This window comes from Chiroxiphia lanceolata, chromosome 6 (assembly GCF_009829145.1).
Source record: "Chiroxiphia lanceolata isolate bChiLan1 chromosome 6, bChiLan1.pri, whole genome shotgun sequence".
NCBI lineage: Eukaryota > Metazoa > Chordata > Aves > Passeriformes > Pipridae > Chiroxiphia > Chiroxiphia lanceolata.
The window spans coordinates 8309491-8337038 of NC_045642.1; the positions used below are offsets into that span (position 1 = coordinate 8309491).

Genomic DNA, 27548 nt, shown 5'->3' on the forward strand with positions numbered 1-27548 from the left:
CAGAGACAGAGCTACTAAATATAGTTGCTGTGCTTCAGTTTATATCTTAGTGCAATTTGAGTAATTTTCACATACCAATAAATCTTTAGGACATCTGACCCTACTCCCTCACAAAAAATGCTGCCTCTTAGTCCTGCAGGGAGGGCCTTCCTTCCTGTTAATCTTTGAAAAGCATGCAAAACTTTCAGGCACCACAATCAAGAGACCAGGCAGAGGCTGTACAGAGAAATACTTATTTATAGGCAGCCTGAAAAAAAACTCGGGGTGACAAAACTCCGAAGTGATTTTTCCAGTTGGAGAATGAGACTGAATTGCAATCACTGATTCGCTCCCCACCTCACTGATTTCTGACCTCACATACACCTCTTTCCTTTGTCTTCAATCTGGATTATAAAAACAAAGAAGCAATTTTTTCAAGTGTATTTTCTCTTCCTTCCTATCTATGGCATTCTACTGCTATCTCGTCTCGTTTTGTTTAAGTGTATTACTTCCTTTCCAAAACACTCTTTCAGGAAAAAAAAGGGAGATTTGCCATTATGTCAAAACACCAAACCCATCTGTTACTTCTTGCATTGCTGTTCTCCTTCCTGACAAACTGAGCCCCATTATTGCAAACATCTCTTGTGAACTGATTATAATTTGAGTGAAGCTGCAAGAACAGCCCTTTTCAAGTCACGATGAAAAGCACACTCTGTGTTCTTCAAAAAAGAAGACAGACAACTTCACTTATCTGTTACTTCACCACCCTACACATCTGACATTTAAAAATTGCCTAGAAATTGAGGGTGAAGAAGAGACCTGCTCCACGTCTAGGTTTTCTTTCCCTATGAGTACTGCCTCAGTCTCCTGAACTGGCTGTTCTCTGCTCTGCTGGGTGAAGCTCACAGATACACAGCTCATATAAAGCAGCAGCACTACCAGCTTTTCTTCCTTGTTCTGCTTCTATCCATTCTTTAATATCTGCTCCAAATTAGGAAAACTATGACCTTTTTTATTTAGGCAATTTGCCCATTATCAAATTCAGTGTAATATTAGCTGTATGAAGTAGTTTACATATGCTGAGCATCCACTCCTTTCTACTTTATATCCAGATTCTCGATTTGTCCACAGATCTTATTTTAATGAAAAGTCAATTTTCAACCTGCCATGTAGCTTGAAATTTCCTTTTCAATGTCACACCCCCTTTAAGCCACAGCAGAAAACACCCCCCTACACTCACAGCCCTGCAAACTAACTTGCTTCCTTCCCAACTTAAGCATTTGGGTTCTTCCTATGCACTTTAGTCCACCTCTGCTTCTCATTCCTGTCTCTCAAGGTCTTTTGTATTTTACAGAAGCAGTGGGAGGTTTTCAGACGTGTTTTCAGATGTCTAACATAAACAGACCTACTGGGATCCTTTGCAGTTCTTAGGAAGTGTGCCACTTCACAAAGCAGCAGTGCTTTTTCTCCCAGAACCTGTTTTATATTGTTTAACTCTCAAACTACAGCACTCAAAAGCACACACAGCACCCACAGATTGCAAGAGACACGACAAAATGCAACGAGATAAACGAAAGACTTGTGGCTTATCTGTTGGCCAGATCATTAAAGTTAAAAAGTTAAATTAAGAGGGAAGCCTAAAGCCAATGTATTTGGTCCATCTCCTCGGGCTAGAGATCCCTAATTGGTGAACTCAGACAAATGACACTGTTTGTCTGCCTCAACCCCCTTTCATGAACAAACAGTCCCTCAGCAGGGGCAATGCAGTTTGCACTCCTCTAATCCTTTTTTTCCAGCTACATTTAGTGTCTTGCACAAGGTAGGCAGCCTGAGGAGCACAGACACACTGCAGTCTGCCAGTGAGGCATTACCCCACAACCCAACCTAAAAACTCCTTGCAACCCTAAGACCTTAAAAAACAAGGCAGGGATCAGACCACTGCAACAGATTACAAGTCCTAAATGGGCTGTGAGGCATCACCACCTGAGGGAAAAATAAAACCAATTGTTCCACTACACAGATCTCGCACCTTACAAGGCTCTAACTTAAGATCTAATTTATTAAGGCTCTGAATTTAAAATTATTCTTTTCACTTCTATCAGAAATCAGTGTTCATTACAGTAACACAGAGCTATTGGAAAAATCATTCCTCCTTGCACTTTGCTATCCTCAATATACATCAGAAAGAGTAAGAAAGAAAAATTTGTTTAAAAGTGGCAATTTACTATTTAATTTGAGGTTACAGCTTGGGAAAATAGGGTATTTTACGGTGCATTAAGTTCCCCATTAGGTTTATAGTTTGATCATTTCTCACTATACCCATCACACCTACAGTTTTGATACATTCTTTTCAAATATTCTTGCATAAAAGGCCAGAAAAGAATAAGTTAAATACCTATAATTTTTTCACACTGACAATTATGGTATTTCAGGAAATTTGTCTCAGTAAAATATAGTTATCAAATAACAATAATTTAATGGAAGTTTTTAAGAAGTCTCTGTTCATTCACCAAGAATCTACGTTAATAATACACCCGAATGATTTAGAATTTCGGAGATCTTACTTTTTAAAGGGATCCTTGAATATCTGCTTTTTAAAAAAGCGAAACATCTACAAGGCAGAGGTCCCTTAAACGGCCTCCATACCGACTTAGCAAAAAGGGCTAAAAGCCCAAATGAACACATTAGGACCAGAAGGAACTGCTGCCCTTTTGGGTGCTCGAATCCATTCACAGACCATGCATTAATGCCTCTCATTTTCCAGCATGGTATTGGTCTACTAAAAGCTCTCCTCAAAACAAAGACACCCAAACAAGCAATTCTCCTCAGGAAAAGGAACACAGGTGGCTCAAAGAGTAAAAAACGGTACTAGAAGATGTAAATATCATGCAGCACAATCTTCTTACTCCTGTCATATTAGCACAAGACCAGTTTGGCCTGTTAGCAGATGACAAATTGTTCTTAACTCTTTGTCTCTGCAACTAGAATGCCAAGAGCAGTTTTCCAATCATTTGTGGCAAAAATGGCCCCAAGAATGGCTCTCAGAAACCATCAGACTGATCCTGAGTTCCAAAGGTGCCTGGGGGCTCTCATGTCGGACCACAGGAAACCAAGAACCAGAAAGCTCCAAGTAAATAGTGCAGATTAATGCTCAGGCACAAGTAATTCTCTGCAACTGCATCTCAGCATCGATATGCAGTTGACAAGGTGTATATTCCATTAGAAAATAAACCTTACTAAAGGTAAACTAAACCCAAACCGAGCACACTTTAACTGCAATGCTACGAAAACAATCTTAGGGAGGGATGTGGTTCCTGGTTTTGCCATGGATTTTCCAGGAGGTCATGAAGAAACATTTATTACGTCGATAACGTACTAAACTGGGATAATAATCTGCTTCAGATAATGATTGAGCTGCTTTTGTTTTACAGCAGTGAGGCACTCCTGCTGAAATTCCGGAAATAACCATATTTTTCTAACACAGGCAGCTGCCCTAATCAAAAATCCTTCTGCCAGAAATCAAGGAAATTCTCTACTGTGTCTTTTATGAGAATGCATATTTTCACTCATAGTTACTGAAAGACTGTATTTGAAAAGTCAATTACAGAATTAAACACCCAGATTTCTGCTTTTTGGCAACAAAGAGAAAACAAAGCTCATTAGAAAAGTAGCATTTAGTGGTGAGAATTAATAGTTTCCTTCAAGATATGAGTTTTATTGCAGGGTTTTCTCAATATCTAGTTACCAAGTCTGGACTGATCACCAACAACCTAATCTGAAATCACATGAACAATGCAAATATTTTTGGTTAAAGACTTAATCCAAAAACACTTAGGTGCATAGGCTCTAAACAACTACACTGGTTCCTCTGCTTCCAGAATATTTGAATTTGAGTGCAATTACTATCCTAGCTAATGAGACTGCTTAGTACATTAAAAAAACCCCCAGGTTTCTAGAAGATTTAAATGCTATACTGCTTTTCCCCATTTAAACACTGTATAAGTAGTTTTTAAAGTGGCTTCCCCTTCTCCTTCTCTTTTAAACTTCAGCTTCATACCCTGCTGGGCTTCCATCTGTGGGAACAGTCTCACTTCATAAAACATAGTCAAGACAAAAATATATGTACAGCTATTTTTAAGTCTGTCTGAGTTGACAGCAGTGCTTAGATAACATTAAACGACGTTACACTTGAATAATTGGCTACACAGAGATGCACTGAAGTTGGAAAATAAAACCACAGATCACACATTCCCATGCTTTAGAAATGAAAGCTATGTAGGTGACACTGCTGCTGAGAGACCGACATCTAATTTTACAGGTCAGCTCAAAATAACTTACACTTTATGTGAGGTTGGTTTGTGTTTGTGGTTTTTTTATACACTCCACACAATTAGAATTGTAAGATTAAACCCCATTTAAGACAGCTGTACTTCTAAGATAAAAGACTTGCACAGACAATTCATTATGTTGTTCCTATTTGAAATTCATCAGGTAGAAGAGAGAAGAGCTGTTCTTCTGAGGCCAGATTTCAATGTAACAAAGATCCCATGTGCTAACATTCATTTCACATGCAGCCTTGGTAGGTGCATTTGCAGCTTATTTCACATCTTAGGGGAAAGATGAAATGTGGAAGCATGTCATAAAGGCAGCATAGAAACTCACAGCCCTTGTAGCCTGCACAAGAGCGAGACGGAATACAGTGGAATTCCCAGTTTCCTCCCACCTCCCCCTCCCCATCTGAAGAAATACCAGGAGTTAGGGTCATGTATTTCAGCTAAAGATTCTGATTTGGGGGTAGCGAAAAGACACTGGCAAAGGCAAACCTCTAGACCTGCCAAAGAAAGGTCAGCCCTGACCCATATGCTATAAAGAACACCCTGCTCATGACCAGATATGTGCTACTGTTACGAACACATGCACAGAACTAATAAATACCACTGGTAGTTCTGTTCCCCTGTGATAGAGAGCACTCAGAACAATTAGTTTCTTTTCAGTGAAGCCCTGTGTGGTACTAATCATCCCTTTTCACGGTGAAAACTGTGTTTTCTTCTACATCCACCCACCCCCAAGTGCTGTCCATGCAGAACGAGGCATGTTCTAGGCAACTGCTGTTTTGAGACAGCAGAGATTCAGTTTGATATTTCTTTCCCCTCTCCCTCTAACTGAGCATTTTGTGGCTTCTCTGCTGTAGCTGAAGATCCAGAAACCCATGGTAAAGTGATCTAAAAGTCTCTGTAGAAAACAGCCTCTTTAAGGCAGACAGAGAGCATGTAATTATTTGATTTGCACTGCGAGGACTTTAACTGCCAGGCTAGGTGGAATGTTATGTAAATACAGAATATATTCAGACAGCATTTGCATTAAAGAATGCTGCTAAATGATTGCAAAAAAAGTTTAAAATGTTAAAAATGGTATGCAGGCTCTCAACGAACTTCTTACATTTAATTTGCATAAGAGAACAGGAGGGATCTCAGAAACACTAAAATAGCCCTTTTTGTTATATTTTGCTGCTTTAAGCCAAGAGCAGCACTTGCTCTGATGTAAAGACACCAAGCACACAATACCAAACTGCTCTGTAAAACTGACATGTAACTAGCACAGCATCCCAACTGACAATCCCCCATCACTGGCAGAAAATATTAAATATAAAACAGAGAACCGCTACCAAAACACAACGTAAACCACCTAAATTGAGAAAACGCAGCTCACAGCAAGGCTCTCAAGAAAAGGTGTGAACTCCCCCACGTTAGTGTTGGAAGACAACAGTGTTTGACTCGGTTTTGGTGCATGTTGAGTGGTGACCCAGTTGAAGCATCACTACAAAACCCCTGTGGATTGAATCAGCCAGCACTTGAGAACTGATTTCAAATATTGACTGCAGCAGGAAACTCTGCACACGGGTGAAAAAAGTCACGGTCCAGATGCCAGTTCTTAGCACCTCTGCCAGCCTGGGAGGAAGGCAAACACAGCCAACACTACTGAGTTCAAGTAGCTGGTGCAACTCAGCAGTTGGGCAACATTTCTTTGCATTAGAGGCACAAAATACACTCCAAGAGCAATGAAAAATGTTTTGACTATGAAGCTTTTGCAGAAGTCTGTCATGTAGGCTAATCAGACCTCATCAGTAGAGTCTTCCTTTGATTCAGACCAAAGATCAGCTAGAATTATCAAACCTAATTATTTAGAAACATCCATATTTTTTCTGATTAGTAAATTAAAAACCCCATAGATTGACCTTATTCACAACTTTTCTAGGGCTAAACCCAAATTTTAAGAACATTAAAATAACAAACGTGATATCTAATTTCATGTTGTTTTTTTTTTCTTAAGTGGTTGAGATTTCCTATGCAACAGTAATTTTTTAACAGCTAAGACTACTAGCACAAAACTTACCTCCATCTGCTCAGTGCCAGAAAAATATTTCTGCTGAATTCAAGTCTGTCTGCTAATTTTAAAGTTCCACAGTACTTCCCTTTTAAACCCATTTTGAACACACACAAAAAAGCACGTGCTATGAAATTTTTGAGTATCAATCAAATCGAATTAAAAAAATAAAAAAAAAAACCCAAAACCCAAAAAACCTGAAGCCTGAATTCTATTTAGTCACAGCTTACGTGGGAGAAATTAAAGTTTTATCTTTTAAGGATAAATCAGACCATCTGTTTCCTGCTCAGGGTTACCAGCACTGACAGTTTACCAAGGGCAAATACTGTGGAATATTCTGAGGTATTTGCCCATCCTGCTCAAGTACTCCTGTGCAGAGTTTCAATTGATGTAAGTTTATTGGTAACATTTCCCTGAGGAATTCTAGCTAGTGGGGCAACAACAATGGGCAAGTAACATATACTTACCGGGGCAGCAATTTATTTTTTAGGGGATGGAGCAGGGATGGGGACCCTGCTCTGTATTAAACATGTTAACTTGCATACACAGCATTTTTTCAGGTAACTTGGACGAAAAAGCCATGCATTTGGGACTATGTTAAGAGTGCATTTTTAGAAAGGAAAGCTCAGTAGCTCGTAGGGTTTTCAGAGGCACCTACGTGTACTGTTTAACATTTATCCCAGTCTATTTACAACCGGCCCACTTGAAACTTCACATTTTTCATTATAAATTAACTGTACTTTCTTCCAGTCACCTTTTACATACCATCAGTCATCATCACTGTGAAGTGCACATCTAGCACAATCTTACAGTTAGGCAGAATTCACAATTCCCAAACCACGGTCAGCCAGGACTAGAATGACAAAACCTCCCTAATGAAACGAAACCTGCTCGACCAAGGCTCTCAGTGTAGGGCCTTCCATTCAAATCTGGTATGAAGGATGTGCTTCTTCATGTATGAACCTGTCAGCACTGTCAGTTTAGGCAGGCAGACTGTAACTAAAACTATTAGTTACTTCAATGTCATGGAAAATCTGGGGAAAGGGGTCAATTGGCAGAGGTGATGGAAGGAAACTGCAATCTGAGCTTCCACCAGCAAATGTGTTACAAAAGCAATTTTTTCCAAACTTATTCACTGACACTCATCTTCAACTTGCATTAATTGCAAGTGAGAAGTGCAGAACACCTTTAAGTAGATGCAAGCCTACATATACTAAATTACCACCACTCCAGTGTCTGCAGTATTAACATCAATGACAGGGCTTCTTTTACCTCAAACTCCAGCATGATATAACGTGATCTTCTAAGTATTGTGATACAATGCAAAGGAGTAAACTATGGAGACTAACCAAACCAAGTTCCAGGGAAAGTTTAAAGGAAACTAATTCAGAACTGCTTCCACAATATCCTGCACATCACAGGCTGCTAAATGTGTTTGCATGCTTTACAAATGCAACACCATTGCAATCTCACCAGTAGCTATTCAGTTGCATAAGCATAATTAAGAGTTGGTTAAGAGCACCAGATTTCTTCTGCAACAATTAGGATGCAAAAAAGTTTGTCACGGGGTTAGTTTTACATTTCTTTTAAAAATAAAATCAGGAAAGTTACAGAAGGGCGTGAAAAAGTTCATTATTTCATTAGTAGGGAATCTCCCCCCACTCCACTCACTGCCCCATCAAAAATGGTCAGTACAATTCTGACACTTCAAGAAAATGTCTGAGCTGTCCCATCACAGCCTCCTGGGACCTCCTCGTCATCTGAAAGGGGAACTGCAAGTGCCCATTGAAAGACATGGCCCAGAGAAATACCTGAGAGCCCACAATCCTCACACCAAATATACTTCTACATCTGCCCACAAAAACCACACAAAAATAGTATTTTGATGGGTAGGGAGGAATGGAGAAAATGCAGGCCAATACTGGGTTCAAGACAACAAAAATAAAAATGAAATCTAGCTCTATCATTCCCACTCCTTTACATACAGCATCAAGTCATGTTTTTGCACTCAGGCTGAAGCTGCACATAATAAAATTCTTTTCATTGTTATTTTAAATATATTCTAAACAAATTATTTTTCTAAGTACCTACAAACTTCTAGGTAATCTGAGTAAATTACCTGTAGACAATTCACACTGATAAACTCATACACCAACATTTCTATTCTATGATTTAAACAGAATGTTAATTATGCTGTGTGACCTTATTACGTAAACATGTACATAACACAAATGAGTATGTACACATGTACATATGTTGAGAGATTCCTGAGGAATCCACAGGCACAGAACCTAGTATGCCCTCATTTAACCATAAAAATTAATCAAAATCCTAAATTTTAAACACAGTTTGATGCATAACTGTAGTTCCACTGAGCACAATGAAGTGAGCTCACATTCTAACTTCACCACATCTGTTTTATCTGCAGGATAACACACACAAAACCACAAACCTGCCACCCCATTTTTGTCAATCTAAACAATTTCAATCTGAGGGTTCATTTTTATTTTGTTTCAGCAGTAAGAATAGTGTTTGAACACCTATACTTCCAGGGTGAACAACAGCTCATGGAAGTTGATGACTTTCTTGCAGTCTGGACATAGAAAATCCTACAAATCAAATAACTAGGCATCGTTTTAGTCCAAATGTAAGACTTGAGAAGTATTTTAAATAATGTTTTGATATTTATTCTCACATAAACCAAACAGAGCAGTATCAGATTGTTTATAGCAAGAATGTATGGTTATGTCTTGTTCCAGTTTCATGCACTGGTTATTTCTTATTCTCTATTTCATGCACTAATGCAAACCACGGAGAACTAGAGAGAATAAGCTGCCCTCATTAGAAAGTCTAAGTTTTATCTAGATATATTACAGGAATCAAAAGAGGTAAGACAGTTGATCCCCCATCACACTACTAAACTTTTCAAATTAACTAATATGAATTTAGAGGAACAGCTTGAATTAAAGATAAAAACTATATAATTTAGATATATGTATAAGCTGTTTTGCTGAAACAAAGCCAGCGTGAATGTATGAGTAAAATTCCCAGCGCACTAACAATTCTCCCTCTCCTCCTTTTGGAGAAGCAGATGATGTTAAAAGTCTGAAAGCCTTTAGCCTGGCAGCCTAAAGGATCTTTGGTTAAATCATCTACTAACAGACCAGCAGTGTGTGCTCACCGGAACTTGTGCAAACTCAGGTTAGTGCAGAGCCTCTGCCACAGGGCTCAGAACAATGTGCTCCTAAAGAAACAGGCCCAGAGCCAGATGAACTGTTTACACTTCAGGTTAACAGTGAGTTCTATCAAGCAGCCTTGCCTCAAGATGCAATAGGACTCCGCTCCAGAAAAGTATTACTGAAAACCATGCACAAACCAAATTTAAAAACAACATCTTTCTCCTTATCTGCCAGTCCTTAACGCCAAACATTTACGATGCCACAGTTCTAATGAACTCTAGACATGGTCCCATGTTTCTACATTATGAATATTTGTCACTACCTATCCAGCTAAACCCCAGTATGGATCAGATTCAAATAATTCTAAGATCTCATGTGTAATTAACTGCATGTATACAGTGTGCATTAAAAAAGTGAATGCTGCTTGTGCAGTGGTAGAGTTATGAACCAATGCCTGTCACTTCTCACTTTTGAATCGTTTTACATAAGAAAGGAAAAAAAATGTCATAGAGTATTAGGTACACCACACAGAAATCCAAAATTGCTACTGGATATAGAGCACCTGAAGCCAGTGGTGAGAAAAAGCAAACCCTAATGAGGGGAAAACCGATGCACACTCTAAAATGAAGAGCATTTCTTCTACCAGGACACAGGACTGTCACAGTGAGTGGCTTGCCTTCACAGAGCTAAGAGAAGCCACTGCATTTCATGACAGCCATGACTCAAAGCCTTTTCACAACCTAAAGAGATTCCACAGTGAATAAAGTAACATATTATTTTATGTAGTAGCACTGGTAGGAAAGGTTTAGCAGAGTGTTCTCTCAGCCATCACACTTCTCAAAATCTGAATAAAGAGCATCAGGAAGCTCAACCAGCTAGAAGCTGGAAGAGATGTAGAAACGAATCAGAAATTAGGACTATAGCTCCCTCTCCCATGCAGATGAAGATAACCAATCTGTAGCAAATACAGGGTACACAAGAAACCTCTGGTTTTACTTCTGGTTCTTTCACGTTCAGACATAAGAAGCTCGAGTTTGTGCCTGACCTAACACACATATTTCCCCCTGAAAATATCAACAGAAGAATCAACGAATGACTTCAACATAATAAAGCACATGATGAGAAAAGTTTCCACTGTCCTTGTTACATTTGAAAGTGAGACTTCAACAGTGTTGTGAACGAGAGTATATAGCTAACATTTCTAACAGGGATATTTCTGTCACCCCACACGGAAAGAATACAACAGAACAGGAAGCAGTTCGTGTTTATTCATGTGAAAACAGCAACACACGACAGAAGAGGGTTCATAGTCATCTCTTCATTAGGCATCGCTTCCACTTCAAAAAGGTCCTAAAAATTTCCCATGATATTTTCAACGATCAAATACAGAAAACAGAGTCATGAAGAAACCCACCAGTGTTGTACTGTGCATCTCCTGAAACTACAAGTGTCAGTGTGTGGGTAACTTTCTGATATTGTACAACTTGTAGGACCACGGCAACTATGCAAGATGTACAGCCTGTATTTACATATTGAGCAGAAGAGACAGGAAAGAAGTTGCATTCACCTTCTAGTGCAAGTCTACAATAATCACACAGACAGAACAACATTTATTAACAGGAATGGAACAAGTCCACACACGAATAAGAAAAGATCATAAATAATACAGTTGTAAAAAAGATTGGAAATCTCAGACTGAGGCAGTCAAGACTGTGCAATATGGGTATTTGTACAGAGCACCTGTACAGGAGTTTCTCAAAAGCAGAAGTTTACCATGAGAAATGTGGGAGGCTAGCAGGGTGGGCATGGATTATCATGGGAATGCCTTCCAGGAAGAACTTAACAAAGAGTAGCTGGTGAGACAGACAATATTTTCGGTTGAAAGCACCACTAAACACAACCTCAGCCAAGGAGTCTATTCTACTTTGACTTCTGATCACTCCAACTTCATCCTGACAGAAGTCAGTTCCCATTTTATCCCAAGCAGAATAATTTTGGTGGTATGTTCAACATTTTTTTTTCCTGAATTCATAACCAGATTAAAGTAAAGCAGGGGAAGAAAATGCTTTGAAGAAACACAAACATTTTAAACAAAAACAGTCATTTTTCTAAACGGTTTTATTTACATTTTTCATATACAAGTATGTTAAATGATACATTCTGACTAGTATCCACACCAGTGTGAATTACATGGATTAAAGATACTGATGTATTGCATATGATGAAATGCAAAAGAATCAACCCTAAGCTTTGGTCCCACCCTCTGAATCCTCATACAGAATCTGGTTTGCTACGAGACATCTAAAATTCAAAGTGTTCATATCAAATAGAAGTTATGTAAACAAACGTATCTAGTTTCATTTCTTTAGAATGAGCAACAACACAGGAATCTCACTTGCAAAATTCTCAAGATGAAAAATACATATTAACAGCCCAACGCTTCGCATGCACGTTACCAGGTTTGTATTTATTGTTTCTAGACTTGGGGTATTTGTCACGACTGTCTTGTACTTATGACTTTTAAATCTTTAATTATGGCAACCTTTTAACCCCCACTAACACCAGTTTAAGGTGACCACGATATAATGCAATATACTCAACAACAAAAAAAAAAGATAAAAAGGTGTGGTGTGAACTGGCCTGAAGCATTCAGGACAATTACAGATGAAAGTTTCCATTCAGAGTAACTGGAGCTAAAAATTCTTTAGCTCATTAAAAAAATGTTGCAAATACATGACCATAGTTTAATAAATGTGCTTAAGAGGATTTTCAACCTGGTGATTTCTCAAAGGAAAACTAGCAGAGAAAAAAAGAGACAACTTCAAATGTTGGCTTCAGAACTACTGAAGTATTTATGACACTGGTAATGTCAATGTTCTTTCATGTGCATGAAAAGCATTATCAAGTCTTTCTGTGTCTAAGAGATGGTTCAAACAGTCAAAGAGACAAAGAAAATAGTAACAGACAGCTGGGCCTATGGGATCACAGGGTATTAAATCAGAATTTATTTTTACATTCCTGTAGCACCTTTTAGCCAGATGCAAAGCACTTTAATCACTATATCAAGCCTCACAACAACCCTGTGAGGTAGGTTGTTTTAATAATGGCAAAACAGGTTAAATAACTTACCCAAGAAGACACAGCACATCAGCAGAGCAGGCTAGAATCCAGACTGTGTGATCTATGGATTTAACATTATGGCACATTTGGCACTGAGACTTACATACTCCTTTATAAAAACTGGGAAAGAGGCACTGCCATGTGAATTTGACTCAAGTTTTCTGGAAAGAGGTTTTTATGAGAAAGGTATCAAGAGAAAAACGTCCTTTAAGCAACTAGAGAAAACAAGAGCCTGAGAAGAGTGGCATTACTGTTCCACTTCCTAATTTTAAGAGATGTGCAATAGCAAGTTAACTATTTTACTTGCTAAAATATGTATCAAATCCCAAACTCTATTTAAAGTGTTCAAATACTATGACCCCAAAAAAGTTGTGAAATGGGAGCTGTTTCATCCAATTCTATTATTTCTACGTCCTGCAATTCTCCTTTGAAGGTCAGAAGAAATAAGAACCAGTGTGAGAATCCAAACTTTTTCACCAATTCAAACTTTAATAGTATAATTCCCATTAAAAAAACCAGTCAAAGCATGCCCTTCCAAGTTAATTTCCATGTTCTACTGACTACCTAAGAGACCAGAGCATAAAAATCAGTGCTTGGCACCTGAAATTCCAACATGAAGTATTTGGTTCCTTCAGCACAGCCTGTGTACCAGCTGCAGTGAGCTGGATGATACACCAGGTGCTGAGCACTGCTGTGCACTGTATTCCACTAGGGAACACAGTCATGCACAAAAAGGGAAGCACTCGGGGAGCTGAACAGTCATAAAACCGAGAGGGAATCACAGCAGTAAGGCCTGCACTTGGATGTTACACATTACAAAATGGACTGGCATATGCAGGGCAACGGGGTTTGTTCATATAAACAATGATTCCTACTGAAGTGACTAAAAAGAACACATTCCTTGAGTTAGGCAAACAGGACTTTGAAGACTTCTAACAACTGTATCAATAGAGTACAACTGTTAAAGGGCTAATTTCATTTTCCTAAGGCCATAATCACAACCCTCATCCTGGCTAATCTTCCAGTAATAGCCCACAACTTGGCAATGTTTGCAGCTCTGACTTATGTCTTCCAGAGGACAAAATTCTCTAGTGAAAGACAACCTGCCAGAGAGCAACCCCCACTTTCCTCTCCCTTCCTGTGAGGCAAAGAGGAAACATTATCATGTTAAAGAGCAAAATGCTTCTTTGACATCAGGAGAAATGCACTTACAGATGACTAAAGATTCAGCAATTTTCAGATTTCAATACTGAGGCAGTGAAAGTAAATCAAAAGCTATGCTGAAGACCTACCACAGGTTTACTTTCCCAACTCAAGGGTGAAAAGATCTATATTTCTGAACAGTCCAAGAGAAACTTTCTAGCAGGAGGAGACTACTAAGATTTCCACAGAAAAGAAGTCCTTGGGAAATACCTTCCCTGTATTCTTTGTACATCTTAAGGCTGCAATCAAAGAAGTCTCAAAACAATTGCCCTATCTCAGGTAGCCTTCAAAAATTAATTGAAGACTTAATTTATATTCAACCACAGTGTTAAAAGAACATGTGAGATAACATTTCATTTTAAATTTATTCTCAGATGAGCTGTTCATGTAATATGCAACTTAAAACAACATTGACAAGAGTATCCAATTTTGAGTGTATTTTTTTAGGGAGGAATTTGGAAATTAAGTTATTTCAACTTACAGCTACAAATGCTTACATATACTTAGAAGAGGCAGAGAAAATCATATTGCTGTGTAGGTAAATCAGTCACTACATGAGTTCTGTGATATGCTACTGGAACCAGGAAAAAAAAAGTTGAAAATTAAGCCATAACTGGGATTTTTAAAATTTGGCTGTTAAGATGGAAGATAAATTTCTAAAAAGTGCCCTCTTCCATTTCTTTCAAATATAATCCTCTTCAATTGTAATCTCTACCACAAATCTACAGTTCATATTTTTCCACTGTTTTGAATAACAATCATATTCCACATCTCTAACATCTGAAGTGTATTAATGAGGCAGACACAAAAGAACTTGTGATCGTTAGGCCAATTCTCTCCCCCTCAAATTCACCTCATGTTACCTGGTTACCAAACCTGCTGAGAAGCAGCTGATCTTCCTTCCTTGAAGGAGCACATAAAAAAAATGACACCTTAGACTGTTATAAGCTTTGCCACTGTTAATGTTTCTAAATAGTCTTAGATTATAGATCAGGTAAAAGGTATGGATTAAGGGAGGTAATGCCTGTCAGTTCATCTCTGAATGTGGCTCAAGACAAGAAGGTTTCACACCGGTAACAGGACTTCCTGCTGAAAGATCTACAATATAGTACCAGCTTTCTGAGGTGTTCTTACTCTTAAACTTCAGGCATGGGAAAGGTAAAAGTTTTAAATAAGCACAGAAATCAGGTAACTTAATGTAAAAATGAAATTAGATGACATTCTAAAGACTGGAACCTGTACAGGATATATATAACTGTATCCTGTTACAGGATACAAAAGGCTTAAGTATTTGGCTGCAGGGTCCCAATGGTAAAAATATGTATCTGTATGTCAGTCCATTCACAATCTCCCAAACATGTATAACCACCAACATTCTAACTCCCACTACAAACTGCTGGAAAAAAAAAATAGTGAAAACTCGATTTAATTTGGTAACATCAATTCAGATTGCACTGTAACATCTTACTTCAAACTGCAACATAAAAATTTTTGTTAGATTCCCATCACCCCAATTTTATTTGTCTTCGAAATTTACTGCCAGGCACCTCTGGACATGTAAATTTAATGTAAAATAAGATATGATAACTATGCAATGAAGTTTTGCCACTCAGATTGCTGCACAGCAAGTGTCACATGAAATGGAAAAATATTGAGCTCATTTCTCATCTACAGAACACAGGTCCCCACCCCTGGAGTTTAGCACATAGAAAATCTGCCCCAAGAAAAATGTGCAGCTGGAAGATGCTCACAAAAAGCATGTGCATTAGGATTAAAATTACAACTACAGAAATGAATAAAACCAGAACCAACACTCCTCCCACCCCCCCCCAGTTCTGCAGGGCATTTCATGGCATGTCATTAAACGTGGTCTAAATGACCAATGCACTCAGGGGTAAGTCTTACACAGTTATGTAAACAAACACAATTTTTGTTGGGATTTTTAAAAGCTAATGAGTTGTGCTAATGCATTTTCCCAGCATTTTCATTCCAGAAATTAGCTTCCACCCCACACCCTCCCTGCAAACACTGTTCACAGAAACATTCAATTCCCTAAGAAAGCAAAATAAAAGAAAAATAAAATCCAAATATTCAGAGAAAGTCATTCAAATAAGTTTGTATGTGTAAATAAAAAAAATAAGTCCTCTAAGTAAATGACACGGGAGGCAATAAATTGACACGACAAGCAAATAAAAGGCTAAAGCACTCCAATACCATTGAAACAGTTTTAATGTTGTTGCAATTCCATAATGCAACAATCATCAACTCATAAAAGACCCAATACTTTAGAATTCATTTTAATCATTCCTTTTGTACCTATTTTACAAAATAAAGGCAAGGCATATTTAAAATCCCCTTTCCCCTAGATATTATGTGCCTATCTTAATCATGCTTATAAAAGTAGAAACTTAAAAACTCCTATTAAATGTCATATAAGGAAAAAAACAACAAAAAAAAAAAGTAAAAATATTAACCTCTGCTTCAATGTACAGTTTCCAGAATCTGCCAGAACTGGGGAACTGGGCAACAAGGCGTTCATAGGTCTTCCGTGCTTTGTCTATAGGCTGATTCTAAAAATTAAAAATCAAAACAGCATTTACAATATTATGACTTCTGTAAATGAATAGGCTGATTTTTTTTTACTCCAGAACCAAATAGTGTGAGTGGACCATAGATAAGGAAATGTAATCCTATATCACTAAACCTGTGCCTCTCGAATGAGAATGCTCCAAGCGTCAAGGTCATATGGATTTTCTTCTAGTTTCTTTTCAGCTTTCTTCACTTTTTCTGGGACATATTCAGCAGTCTGGAAAAGTCAAAAAGAAGACATAAGAGATCACAAGCAGTGTTTGAAAAGTTCTGCCCCGGCCACGAAGTCGAGCCAACAGTAACATTCTGACAACGTAACATTTCCCCGAGCTGGGTTTTCAAGTTGGATTTCCTGAACTGTAATTTATGGGGCAAACAAGGTAAGATAATGGCCTGGTAAGATAATGCACTCTTAGCACAAGTTCTGCCTTTGTGGAGATGCAGCAAAGACTTAGACTAAACCAACTACATGTTTCTAAAACATGAGAACAAATTTACTTCAGTACGAATTTTAAACATTTTTACCACCCTTGAACTTTTAAGGTGCAATAAGTAAATTCAGACCAATATTTCTATTATAGACCCCAGAAAACCACTGCACAAGTCCTTCTGTGTATGGAGAACAGTATTTTGTATCAGAAATTTAAGAGGAAAACTAGGAGATGACAGTTTTAGCAGGAACATATACATGCCATCCAAGCACAATTTCCTTGTTAACTTTCTGATCTCTCATCTTCCTGAAGTTTTGACACTAAACTATCCTTAAATTGCCCTTTTTCTAAAAAAGAAAAAACACTTTACCAAATTGAATGTGTACTTGTTGACACAGTTACCATTACAGAACAGGTTTAAGTCTTCTTTCAAAGACCTCTGAAAACAGATGCTTTATGATTTCCAGATATTTTTTCTAGATTTAACACTGTTACCACGAAGTAGATCAAAAACAAATTACAATCTGAAGATCACATACAGACACCCCTTAAACTACATGCTTCTTACAACCCTAAAGGATATGAAGTTTATTATTAAGCATAATCTGACCTGTACTCCAAACAGCTTATTTACAAACTTTCCAAATCTGACTCATTTTCAGGCAGTTGTTAGCAATCCAAAAATCATACCACCAACCAAACTCTTGCCTTTGTGAGATGCAATGATAATAACCTGTAAGTCATTACTACAAGAGTTTGCTGGTGAAATTTTATTTACAAGTTAGCTACATAATTACTGTTAGAATATATAATTTTGTATTATATACTGTATATATATATATATAGTATATGTATATATTCTGCACTGATTTACCGTGCAGAAAAATTTCTAAAAGCCCCTGTCAACTGCTAAATGATTATTTCAAGGAAATAATTTTCATTGTTAACATTGGGTCTAGGTCACAGAATCACAGGATGGGTCTCAGTTTGGAAGGAACCACAGTGGATTGTCTGGTCCAACCTCCCTGGTCAAGCAGGGTTATCCCAGAGCACATGGTACAGGTCAGTGCAACCTTCTGAATTTAAAAAAAAAATTATTTTTTAAAATAAAATTACTTATAAAATGGACAAATGATCAAAACTGTTGCAGAACCCTGAAATGGACATGTAATGGAAGATATGCATTAAAGGGAAAAGAAAAAAATCAAGTGGAAGGGTTTTGTAGGAGTTTAAAGATCATTATTCTTTTTAATTTACTTTTGAAGTAATTCTTAACATTAATTGCTCAGTGCAAAGCAGTGTAGCTTGAAGGCAAGTATCAAGTCCCACATTAAACTATTACCAAATTAATTTGATTTTTTAAATCAAATTAAAAAGCAGTAACTCAAAATTGTCAGCTCAAAATTAGTAAATTTATAAATTTCCATACTTTGACTCCGTAATACCACGTTACAGTTCAACTAATACAGAAATTTGATTTCACCTGGGTAGATATAGGGTCATAAACTCAGAAAGGCTGAAACAGCTCATGAAAAAGGAGAAGTGGGTAAGATGCATAACTATAGCAATCCCAAGTTAATTTTGCACATTTGATACAGGACTCAGTCTGTGTAAGAAGCACAGTAAGTCCATTCTTTTGTTGGAAAATAAAAAAGACTATAATTTCCTAAATTGGCAAATATTCCCTTAGCAGAGGCAGATAAGAGTTCTCCACACTCTACACAGGTGCTCTGCAGAATTGAAAATAACTATATGATCAGAGATTTAAACTAGACTGTCTGAACTTGCTTCTACCTTATGTAAGAAAACAATTTTCTTCAGCCAGTGTGAACTCCCTCTCCTGTCCCTATCCATCTCCAGGATGTGAAGAAGCCACCCACATTTCATGGACACACAAGCAAATCAGTGTCCTGGTTCTACCTGAGGGAAAATAAGACCTCTTTACTTTGCATCTTCACAAATCACCACTCCTGACAGACTGGAGGAATCAACCCTTAGGATTTCCAGGATTGCCAGAACTGGGTGTGTGAGCAAACACACATTGAGCCACACACCAGATCTGTGAGGATGAACACCCACTGCACACAGACAGCAAAAGGGAACCAGGAGCTTGACTTCCAACCTAACTCAGCTAGAGGCAGAGAGAGACATGTGACCCCACTTTTGAAAGCTGCATGTTCACTGCACTCTGGGCTCACACCTGCTGTTAGCAGTTCAAGGCTACGTAGCTGTTGATTATTTTTTTTTCATTGTACAGCCTGCACAACCCCCAATATCCCAAACTGTGAACATTTAATTCTTGGGTGTTCACTGCCATGATCCTGCCCCTAGACAAGCATTCTCACCTAATCTCATCCTGGAACAAGCCAGTTCCTGGAGTTAAATCAGCAGAAAAATAATCCGATCAGAAAAGTGATTAACTTTTTAACAGTTCAATCCCCTGATTTCAGGACCAGATCAATGCAGAATAAAGGATGCAAAACCATTCAAGACCTCAGCAGTCCCAACTTAGATCAGCTTAAACTACTATAAAACTGAACCTAATCAGAGATAGATACTGGCTTTTAACTTTTCTTTACTGCCTTAAAAAGAAGTGTCACAATGAATTATTGCATACACACTGTAAAAACACTTTTTCCCTCTGTTTTTGATAGCTGTTTTCAGTATACATCCACATAATCAGGCTCCTGTCCCACAAACAACCCTCTGAAGGTCATGGAATTATTTTAGCACTTAGGGTTCTGTGTCTTCTTACCACCTAGTCCAGTTCACAGCTTCCCTTTTATTATTTATACACTGACAAATACGAACAGATTTTGGGTTTCACAGATACTAAAAGTGTAAAATGATCTTTCCAAAATCTGAAAAGAATCTAAAACCAAATTATCTAGCAAGAAGTCTAGGAACTCCTTCCTGCAAAATACATCAACTGCAAACAAAATCCAAATCTAAATTCACAAAGAATGTCAGAGAGAAAAAAAATCAGAAGAAACAAAGTTGACTTCTAATATTTACATAAAGTTATTTATCAATCACCTTCAAGGAAAAATTGTTTTATACCGTCCAGGTAAAAGCAACAGTTTCCTCAGGCCTCTTGAATGAACCATGATTCCAAAGAGTGTAAGAAAATACTTAGCTAAACACCTTTCAATTATTTGCACCACTTAATGCATCGAATTTCTTAAGGTATCCTCCTGTTTCCACAGAAGGATCTTCTGCAGGGAAAAGGAGATGTATTTAAACCAGCTGTTCCACCTGTGAAGCGGACAGTTTAAGATGACTTAAAAACCACCACTAATTAGGAAACAAGAACTCCTACAAACAAGACACACAGGCTGTTGTACAGGAAAAGGCAGGAATTTTAATGGCTAGTTTAGTCAAACTGGTTCAATATTCAAAAGGAAGTCTAGGTCCATTCCACAGAAGCCACTGCCTGGTGTTTTTGGCTGGCTATTTATCAAACCTGGACTGTAAGAGACCCAATGTATACAATTTCAAACATATTAACACTGAACTTAACCAGCATTGTTACTTTTCCAGTTTGGTAAATTTACAGGTTTGCCAAGCCTAAGGGTTTTCCTTCCTGAAAGTTTATTTATAGCTGTATGTGCATAGAAGAAGTTTTAAAATCCTTTCCTCAGTAACACATCCCTTCACTACAGTTACAGCTTACCAATCCTTGCACTTTCTTAAATGTTTTTAATGCCTTGGCTTCTGTTCTGCTATTGAATGAATTTAACTGCCAGCAGTCTTGAAAAAATGTTGTCCTTTAAGACTGGATCACTATGAGCAGAGATAGCCCAGTACTTTCATCTCAAATAACTAAAAAAGGATAGTTTTGTAAGTACTGCCCCAGCCCAACACATTGTGGGCTGTTTCAGAACTCTAGATAAACCAAGAGCTTTAGATTAGTAATGATTACTCTTCTTTCCTCACGGGACCGTTTCCCAAACTTTAGACTGACACATTTTCCACTTCAAGTTCTTGCTGCCATACCTGGAACTTACTGACTCTGGAAATGCACCTAAATCATAGTTTATTCACAACTGTGTAAAAACTGCCATAAAACCACCACATTGCCAAGACAAATGTCTTCATCAATACTTGTGTTCATTCTGTTTACAACCTGTTCTTACAGTAAACATTAACAGTGACAATAAACCCAGTTTTACAGGTATCATATAAAATACGCTCTTAGAGAAGTTTCCTTCAAACGGCTCCTCCTGAGACACTAAACCCACAGTCCTGCAAAAATAACCTTCTGCTTTCAAGCCTTGCACTCAATGACATCTATTTTTAAAATGTTAAAGTTAATTACATTTAGTATTGTAGAATTGTATTTAGAATGCAAAAACTTTCATGACGTACCACCTCAAACAGACACAAGACATGAACTTGAGAAAGGAGTAAAAAAAAAAAGGAGAAAGGAGTAAAAAAAAGGAGAAAGGAGTAAAAAAAAGGAGAAAGGAGTAAAAAAAAAAAAAAACCACAAAGGAGTAAAAAAAAAAAAAGGAGAAAGGAGTAAAAAAAAAAAAAACAGAAAAGTACCAGCAAGCAATGAGAGTAGACTGTTCTAGAGGTATTTTCTGTAGTCACAGAGACAATACAAACATCTTTTTCCCCCCAGCTCAGTCTTTGACCAGATCCATATTCATGTATCACATATGCATCACACACATTGGGGGATGTGTCTTGGAAACAGTCACAGCAAATCTGAAATGTGTATTCCAGCCTTAAAAGATTAGAAGGCAACTAGTGCAGAGGTAAAGCAAATGTTACATCGTCTTCAGATAAAACTGATGCCTGGTAAATATATATTAAGTGGGAAAAAACCCTGTTTGTGCCATGGTAAAAAGAGGAAGAAAGCACAATGACTTCAGGTCTTGTTAGAGAGTACATGGAACAGCCACGACTGAAATGGAACTAGATGTGTACATTAAGGTCCAAAAAATGTAAAGACAGACAGAGGTGCAAGCATGTGCTCTTTGTAAGCTTGACACAAGACTGGGAACAGCTTGTCAGGGAATTTTCTGGCCAACAGTGGCAGATACAGCCTTCCAGTCTACAAACGTGCATGTCTACGACACAGAGAGGGCTGTTTGCTATTCCAAAAACTGATCCTGGAAAGTCTGGTTTGTTAAACATCATGTCTGGCAGGGGCTTAACAGATTTTAAGTCCTGACACCATTCAACTGGTTCTGCAGAATTAAGTTGGATCCAGCACAGTTAACAGAGTGCAAGAATTTAAAATCTACTAGAATAGTGATGGCTACAGCTCCATCTTGTTCTACAATAACAGTGTAAGGAGGAGACAACCTACATAAACAGCTCAGGCTCCTGATCCACCCAGGAAAGCAGTCCAACAATTCCTGGGCCTAAGCTTGGCCTAAATGCAGTAAGGCCACATTTCAGCTGCGCTGCCCCCAGTATAATAAAGCCACCTAAAGCCCACCTAGTTCTTAAACCCTGTAATACCTTTACTCTCCTGCCCTCCCCACATCCAACATTCACCTCTGTCCTTCCTTTCTACACTGCCAGAGCTCTGTACTTGCTGGAGACAGCAGGACAATCTGTGTTTCCCCTGGCTGCCTTTGGAAGTCCCCTCCAAAAGCTGAGCCCTGGGAAGCAAGACACAGACTCCCCTGCAGGTCAGTGAGTCAAACACTGACTTATTAAAGAGCTTTAAACCTGCATCATGAACTACCACATTTCCATCTTAAATGAACTTCGTGGTGCCCCCTTCACACTGATCCGTGTGACTGCCAAGGAAAATGGCACCCAAAACCTCAGGAGCTGCTGGGGGAAGCAGAAAATGAAACCTGAAACAGGAAAGCCAGGTGCAACCCAACCTCTGCCCAGCTTCAGCCTCCCACAGAAGGGCACATTTACAGCCCTAAGAACACTGTGCTAAGTCAGAGTGCCCTGCAGCAGCTGCAGGGTGGGGCAGGGCCAAGGCACAGCTGCCCCACTCACAGGGCTCTGCTGTTCCTTTTTCCACAGACAGGTGGATTTGGGTCTCCCATGCCCTGCACACCCACAGCCAGGCTGGCACCCTGCTCACTGAAGGGACCTCTCTCCTACACCACGGGATGAGTGGGAGCCTCTGGTGCTGGAAACTCCATGGCAGTGTTGCTAAAGGCACAGAGATCAAGTTGTGGCCTGTTGTAACACTCAGAGTCAGAGACAGAAGTCTGTCAGGCAAGAAAAAAAGGCTGTGGAGGACAAGCTGTTGAAGCTGAAGAAACCTGATGGAAGGGAGAAAACTGACTATAACAAAATTAGAGACTTGTAGGAAATCAAATGCATCGTAAAGAGGATGAAGCAGCAAAAAAACGACAAAAAAAATTAACCCAGTCTACAAAAGCTTTATATTTTATTTTTACTTAAAGTGCCCCCAACGTGAACACAGTAATCACAGTGGGCAAAAAAGATGAACTTTAACATGGACCAACCCCCTGATCATATGTTAAATCAGGTGCTTTTGTGGGCTGCAAATAAACATTTACAGTTTTTTTAATACTAGACCCCTCTGTGATGTGGACACGCTGCAGCTGTTACTTCACAGAATAACTTTTACTTCACTCTACAGACAGTAATTCAGCCTTTTTTTGCATATCAAACACTCCCTCGCAAAAGAAAATAAAACCTTAAGCCAGCATTGTTTAAGTTAAATAGTAAGGCATTACAAGCTACAGAAACACACACACACTGCTTTGACCAACAGCTCAACTGTGCAATAAAACATCCATTATTTTATATATATATATATATATAGGAATGCAAAGATTAAATGTGAAACATTACACACCAGGATTAACAGAACTTTGCTGTAGCATATTCTTACTTCTTTGTAGCCATGAAATGAACCATCCTGAAGAATCTCCTACTCAAAAATATACTCCGAAGTACACTTACTAACCTGGTCAGCTTGGAGCACAAAGGCTGGCAATTTTGGGGATATTCTCCCAACGAGGCCAAACCCGGATATTTTACACTGTGAGCGTTTGTCTTTCCTACACCCACCCACCCCCTCCACCGGATTGGTGATTTCGTAAAATTTACACCCCCAGCCTTTCGGGGTAAAGGCCCAAACACGCAAAAATTAACCTGATTTTTGTAAAGAAAATTACGTTTAAAAAAAAAAAAAAAAAAAAAAAAAAAAAAAAGCTTCCTAAAGAAGCACTGAGTCATCAGCTTTAACTTGAAGCGTTTTTCAAGGCTACCGTGGCCACTAAGGCACGTGACTGTGTTATCAATCACTCCTCCCTCCGCCAGGAACTTCCATCCCCACCTCTCCAACTGACACCGATTTTAAACCTAATCCCAACTACCAAAAAAAAAAAAAAAGAAAAGAAAAGAAAAGCCAGTTTGGAAAAATTCTGCCAGCAAGCAGGAGACAGTACACAGTAACATAAGATTAAAACAGATTATGTACAACACCCTGACTGCACCTCCCTATAAAAATAACAAGTTATGGTAAATACGTATTTTAGTCTATTGAAAAAAAAAAAAAAAAAACAGGCCAAATTCCACTGAAACTGCAGCTATTTTCACACTAGAGGAAATCTGTGCCGTACAATAAAGAAATCTCGTAATCAAATAAGTGTATTTTAATTTTTTTTTTCTAATTTAAACGCGTTTTAATAATGCTTTTTCCCGGAAGAAGAAGGTGTCGTTAAAGAGGCCTCGTTCATTAAACGGCAAGCGCTCGCTTCACCAAACACAGCAAATTATCAGCCTAAAAAGCTTATCCGGGTCGGAATTTTCCTCTCGAGCTAGGTGCGCTCAAGGACTAGAAATAAGCGAGGCTCCCTCGCTCCCCTGGGCCCCGCGCCGCCCCGCTCCCCTGGTCGGCTGAGCTCACCCAGCTCCCCGCTCACCTGGTCGCCGGCGCTCCCCTCTCCGGACATGGCGCACTACAGGCCGCTCTTGGGGCGCGCAGGGCCCCGAGTGAGGTCAAACAAACCTCCTTTCAGGAGCTGCTCCCGCCGCTACCGCCGCGCCCGGACCCAGCAGCAACCGAGCGGCAAAATGGCGGCGGCGCCTCCGGGCCGGGGGCGGGGGGGCGGAAGTGCGTCATCGGCGCGCGCGGGGGCGGGCGGAAGAGGCCGCAGAGGGGGCGGCCATGAGGAAGGCGCTGCCCGGACTTCCTTAGTCCGTCCCTCCCAGCCCTGTTTTTGCTCCTTCTCTTTCTCCCTCTCTCTCTCACCGGCGGCAGGGGCAGGACGGAGCCCCGGCGCCCGCCCCGGACCCGTACCTGAGGGGTAGCCGAAGCAGGGGCCCGGCAGTCGCTGTGGCGCCCGCCGTGTCGTTGTTCACTCCCATCGCTCGCTCCCTGTTCCCTGGGAGGGCCTTGGAAACCGGGAGGCTTTGGTGTAACCATTGCTCAGTGAATTTTCCACTGGCCTTCACAGTGTAAAAAATTAACAGCAATAATGCTTCAATGTTCAGCAATTTTCTGTCGGCCTCTACAGTGTAAAAATATGAGCAATAATTCTCCGTTGTTCAGTAAATTTTTGTCGGCCTTTACAATGTAAGTTTCTGTTAAGGTAGTAACCGAACAAGCCAAGTTTCTGAATGCTTTAGTTAAAGCAAGGGTAACATAAGTATCCAGTTTTTGGCTAAGAAATGTTGAACAAAGACACTTTCCAGCCAGCTGTAAATAGGCTGCTCAGCGGGCAAGTTCTAGTATAGTAAAGTTCAAGCTCCAAACGACCACTAAGAGACCACCAGAACACCCTCTAGTGACCAAATTAGGACTTCGGAAGAAAAACTTCTTTGAGCTAATTAACATATGCATGAACTTTATGCGAGAAGGCGTGAATATGTAAGACCTTAGGTGCATATGTAATGTAAGTAAACACACACGATTAGAGGAGTGAGCCTTCTGTGTGGTCAGCGCTGATAATAAAAGAATGTCTGGCCACTAATGCTCTCAGATCGAGCCTTGGGGGCTTCTTGTTGCCGATTTACGGGAACGATTCCACCTCCCCCGAGCTCCTGCTCATCGAGGAGGCAACTTCAAAACACACGCTAAGAGGTCGCTGTCTCAACAGACCTCGAGAGCAAAGGAGGCAGCTCCCCCTAAAACTGCTTAATTTTATTTACAAAATATTCACCCCCCGACCATGAAAGAAAGTCTTTGAATCAGCTGGTGCGGAAAAACTGTGCTGTGTGATTAAAAAAAAAAATCACTGGAGGAGGTTTGGCAGGTACCAGGGTGAAAGCTGACTTAGCTGCCTCCACAGCAACAGTGTGATTTTCAAATTGTACAGCAGCCACTTTCTTAAGCCACAGAAACGCGTGGAAAAAGGACACAAGGAAAACATCACATGTAACCTGAAGCTTCGCTTGAGAAAAGAAAAAGATAATAAACACTTGACTCATCGGTGCAGTAACATTTTTCTTCTCAGAATTTTGATTCTTCAGAACTGAAATACAAACGTGCCTGTTCATCTGTGGTGATAAATAAGCTGTCCTGTTCTTGGAGAACGCTGATTTTGTGACATGGGCCTAATTTGTTGTTTCTTAGGGGCTATTACTTCCATGTCACAACAGACTCAGTTTTGAAAATATTTGATAAATAAATACAATTTCTTTCCCCAAAAACCTGCATTTCCAATTCATCAGTGTGTTGTTTTTCCACTTCTCACCTAGGAACCAATTCCTTCAAAGTCATTGCTTAAAGCAGTGCTGGTGACACCCCTACTTAGACAATAGGTATGTTATTCTGGGACTGCAGAGTGTCAGCTGTCTCACTGTCCTGGTTGAATTTTTTTCTAGTTCTTTGGGTTGTTCTAATTTTAGCTGCTTCTGTTTTTGGGATTGACTCCTTCAGCTTCATAGAACAATAAAGGCGTTTTTGGAAGGTGACAGCGCCAAGAACACCTTGTCTAATGGAACAAGTTAGTGGATGAGCAAAATAAGTGATGCCTGCTGTCATTAAGACTTTTGCTCCCTCATCCTACATAATAATAAAACAATGTGTTCTCTCTCAAACTGGTGCTGTTCTTGAATTTTGTGATTCCATCCAGGGGACAGACCTGGGGCAAACCCCTACTGCTGTAAATACAACTGGTGCTGTTCCCTTCATGCTGTGACAGCTTCAAGGAGCTGCAGCTCTAAGACATGGTCTTAACCCTCAGCTGTTGGTTGCAGAGAATTAAGAGGAGCACTCACGTTCAGAAAGAAAACAAAATTTTTAATTCTTACTGGTGCATTGTACCACTTTCAGCCCCAATAACTTGCCTTGTTTTGCAGTTAAATGTGAACCTTTTCACAGCTGTGTGATAATGCAGGTATTTATGCTTTGGTGAGAATCTCAAAAGGGGCAGTATAACTTTAAAAACCTGTGTAAATGATAGGTTGTGCCTCAAAGTAAGTTTGAAAAGGTTTCCTTGTCTTTAAAATTTAGAGTTTAGAACACAGCAGGGTTAGGTTAACTCAGGGCTTGCCTCTCTGTTACTTAAATTTGGGCCTAACACAGAAGTCCCCTGGCTTGTAACTTTGTGTCAGTTGGCCCATTTGACAGGGCTGATCTGGAGCTTCCTCCCTGATGGCCTGAGAGCAAATCATGAGGATGCAACAGCTAAGCTTGCAACAACTCCTTAGTTGCCAATTCCTTCTGCACAGCCCAGAAGTTCTTTTGGAATGGGGCTGTTCC

At 39.4% G+C, this 27548-nt stretch overlaps 1 protein-coding gene across 1 annotated transcript in view; it reads right to left on the reverse strand.

Annotated features, from left to right (window-relative positions):
• The window catches only part of CSTF3 (cleavage stimulation factor subunit 3), a 47965-nt gene extending 23027 nt beyond the window's left edge, over positions 1–24938 (reverse strand). Inside the window, exons 1-3 of the mRNA XM_032689931.1 lie at positions 24766–24938; positions 16570–16671; positions 16340–16435 (exon numbers count right to left, since the gene is read on the reverse strand). Of these exons, the coding sequence (XP_032545822.1) occupies positions 16340–16435; positions 16570–16671; positions 24766–24795 (228 nt within the window). The 5' untranslated portion in view covers positions 24796–24938. The remainder of the gene's footprint in view (positions 1–16339; positions 16436–16569; positions 16672–24765) is intronic.
• Between the last annotated feature and the right edge of the window lie 2610 nt (positions 24939–27548).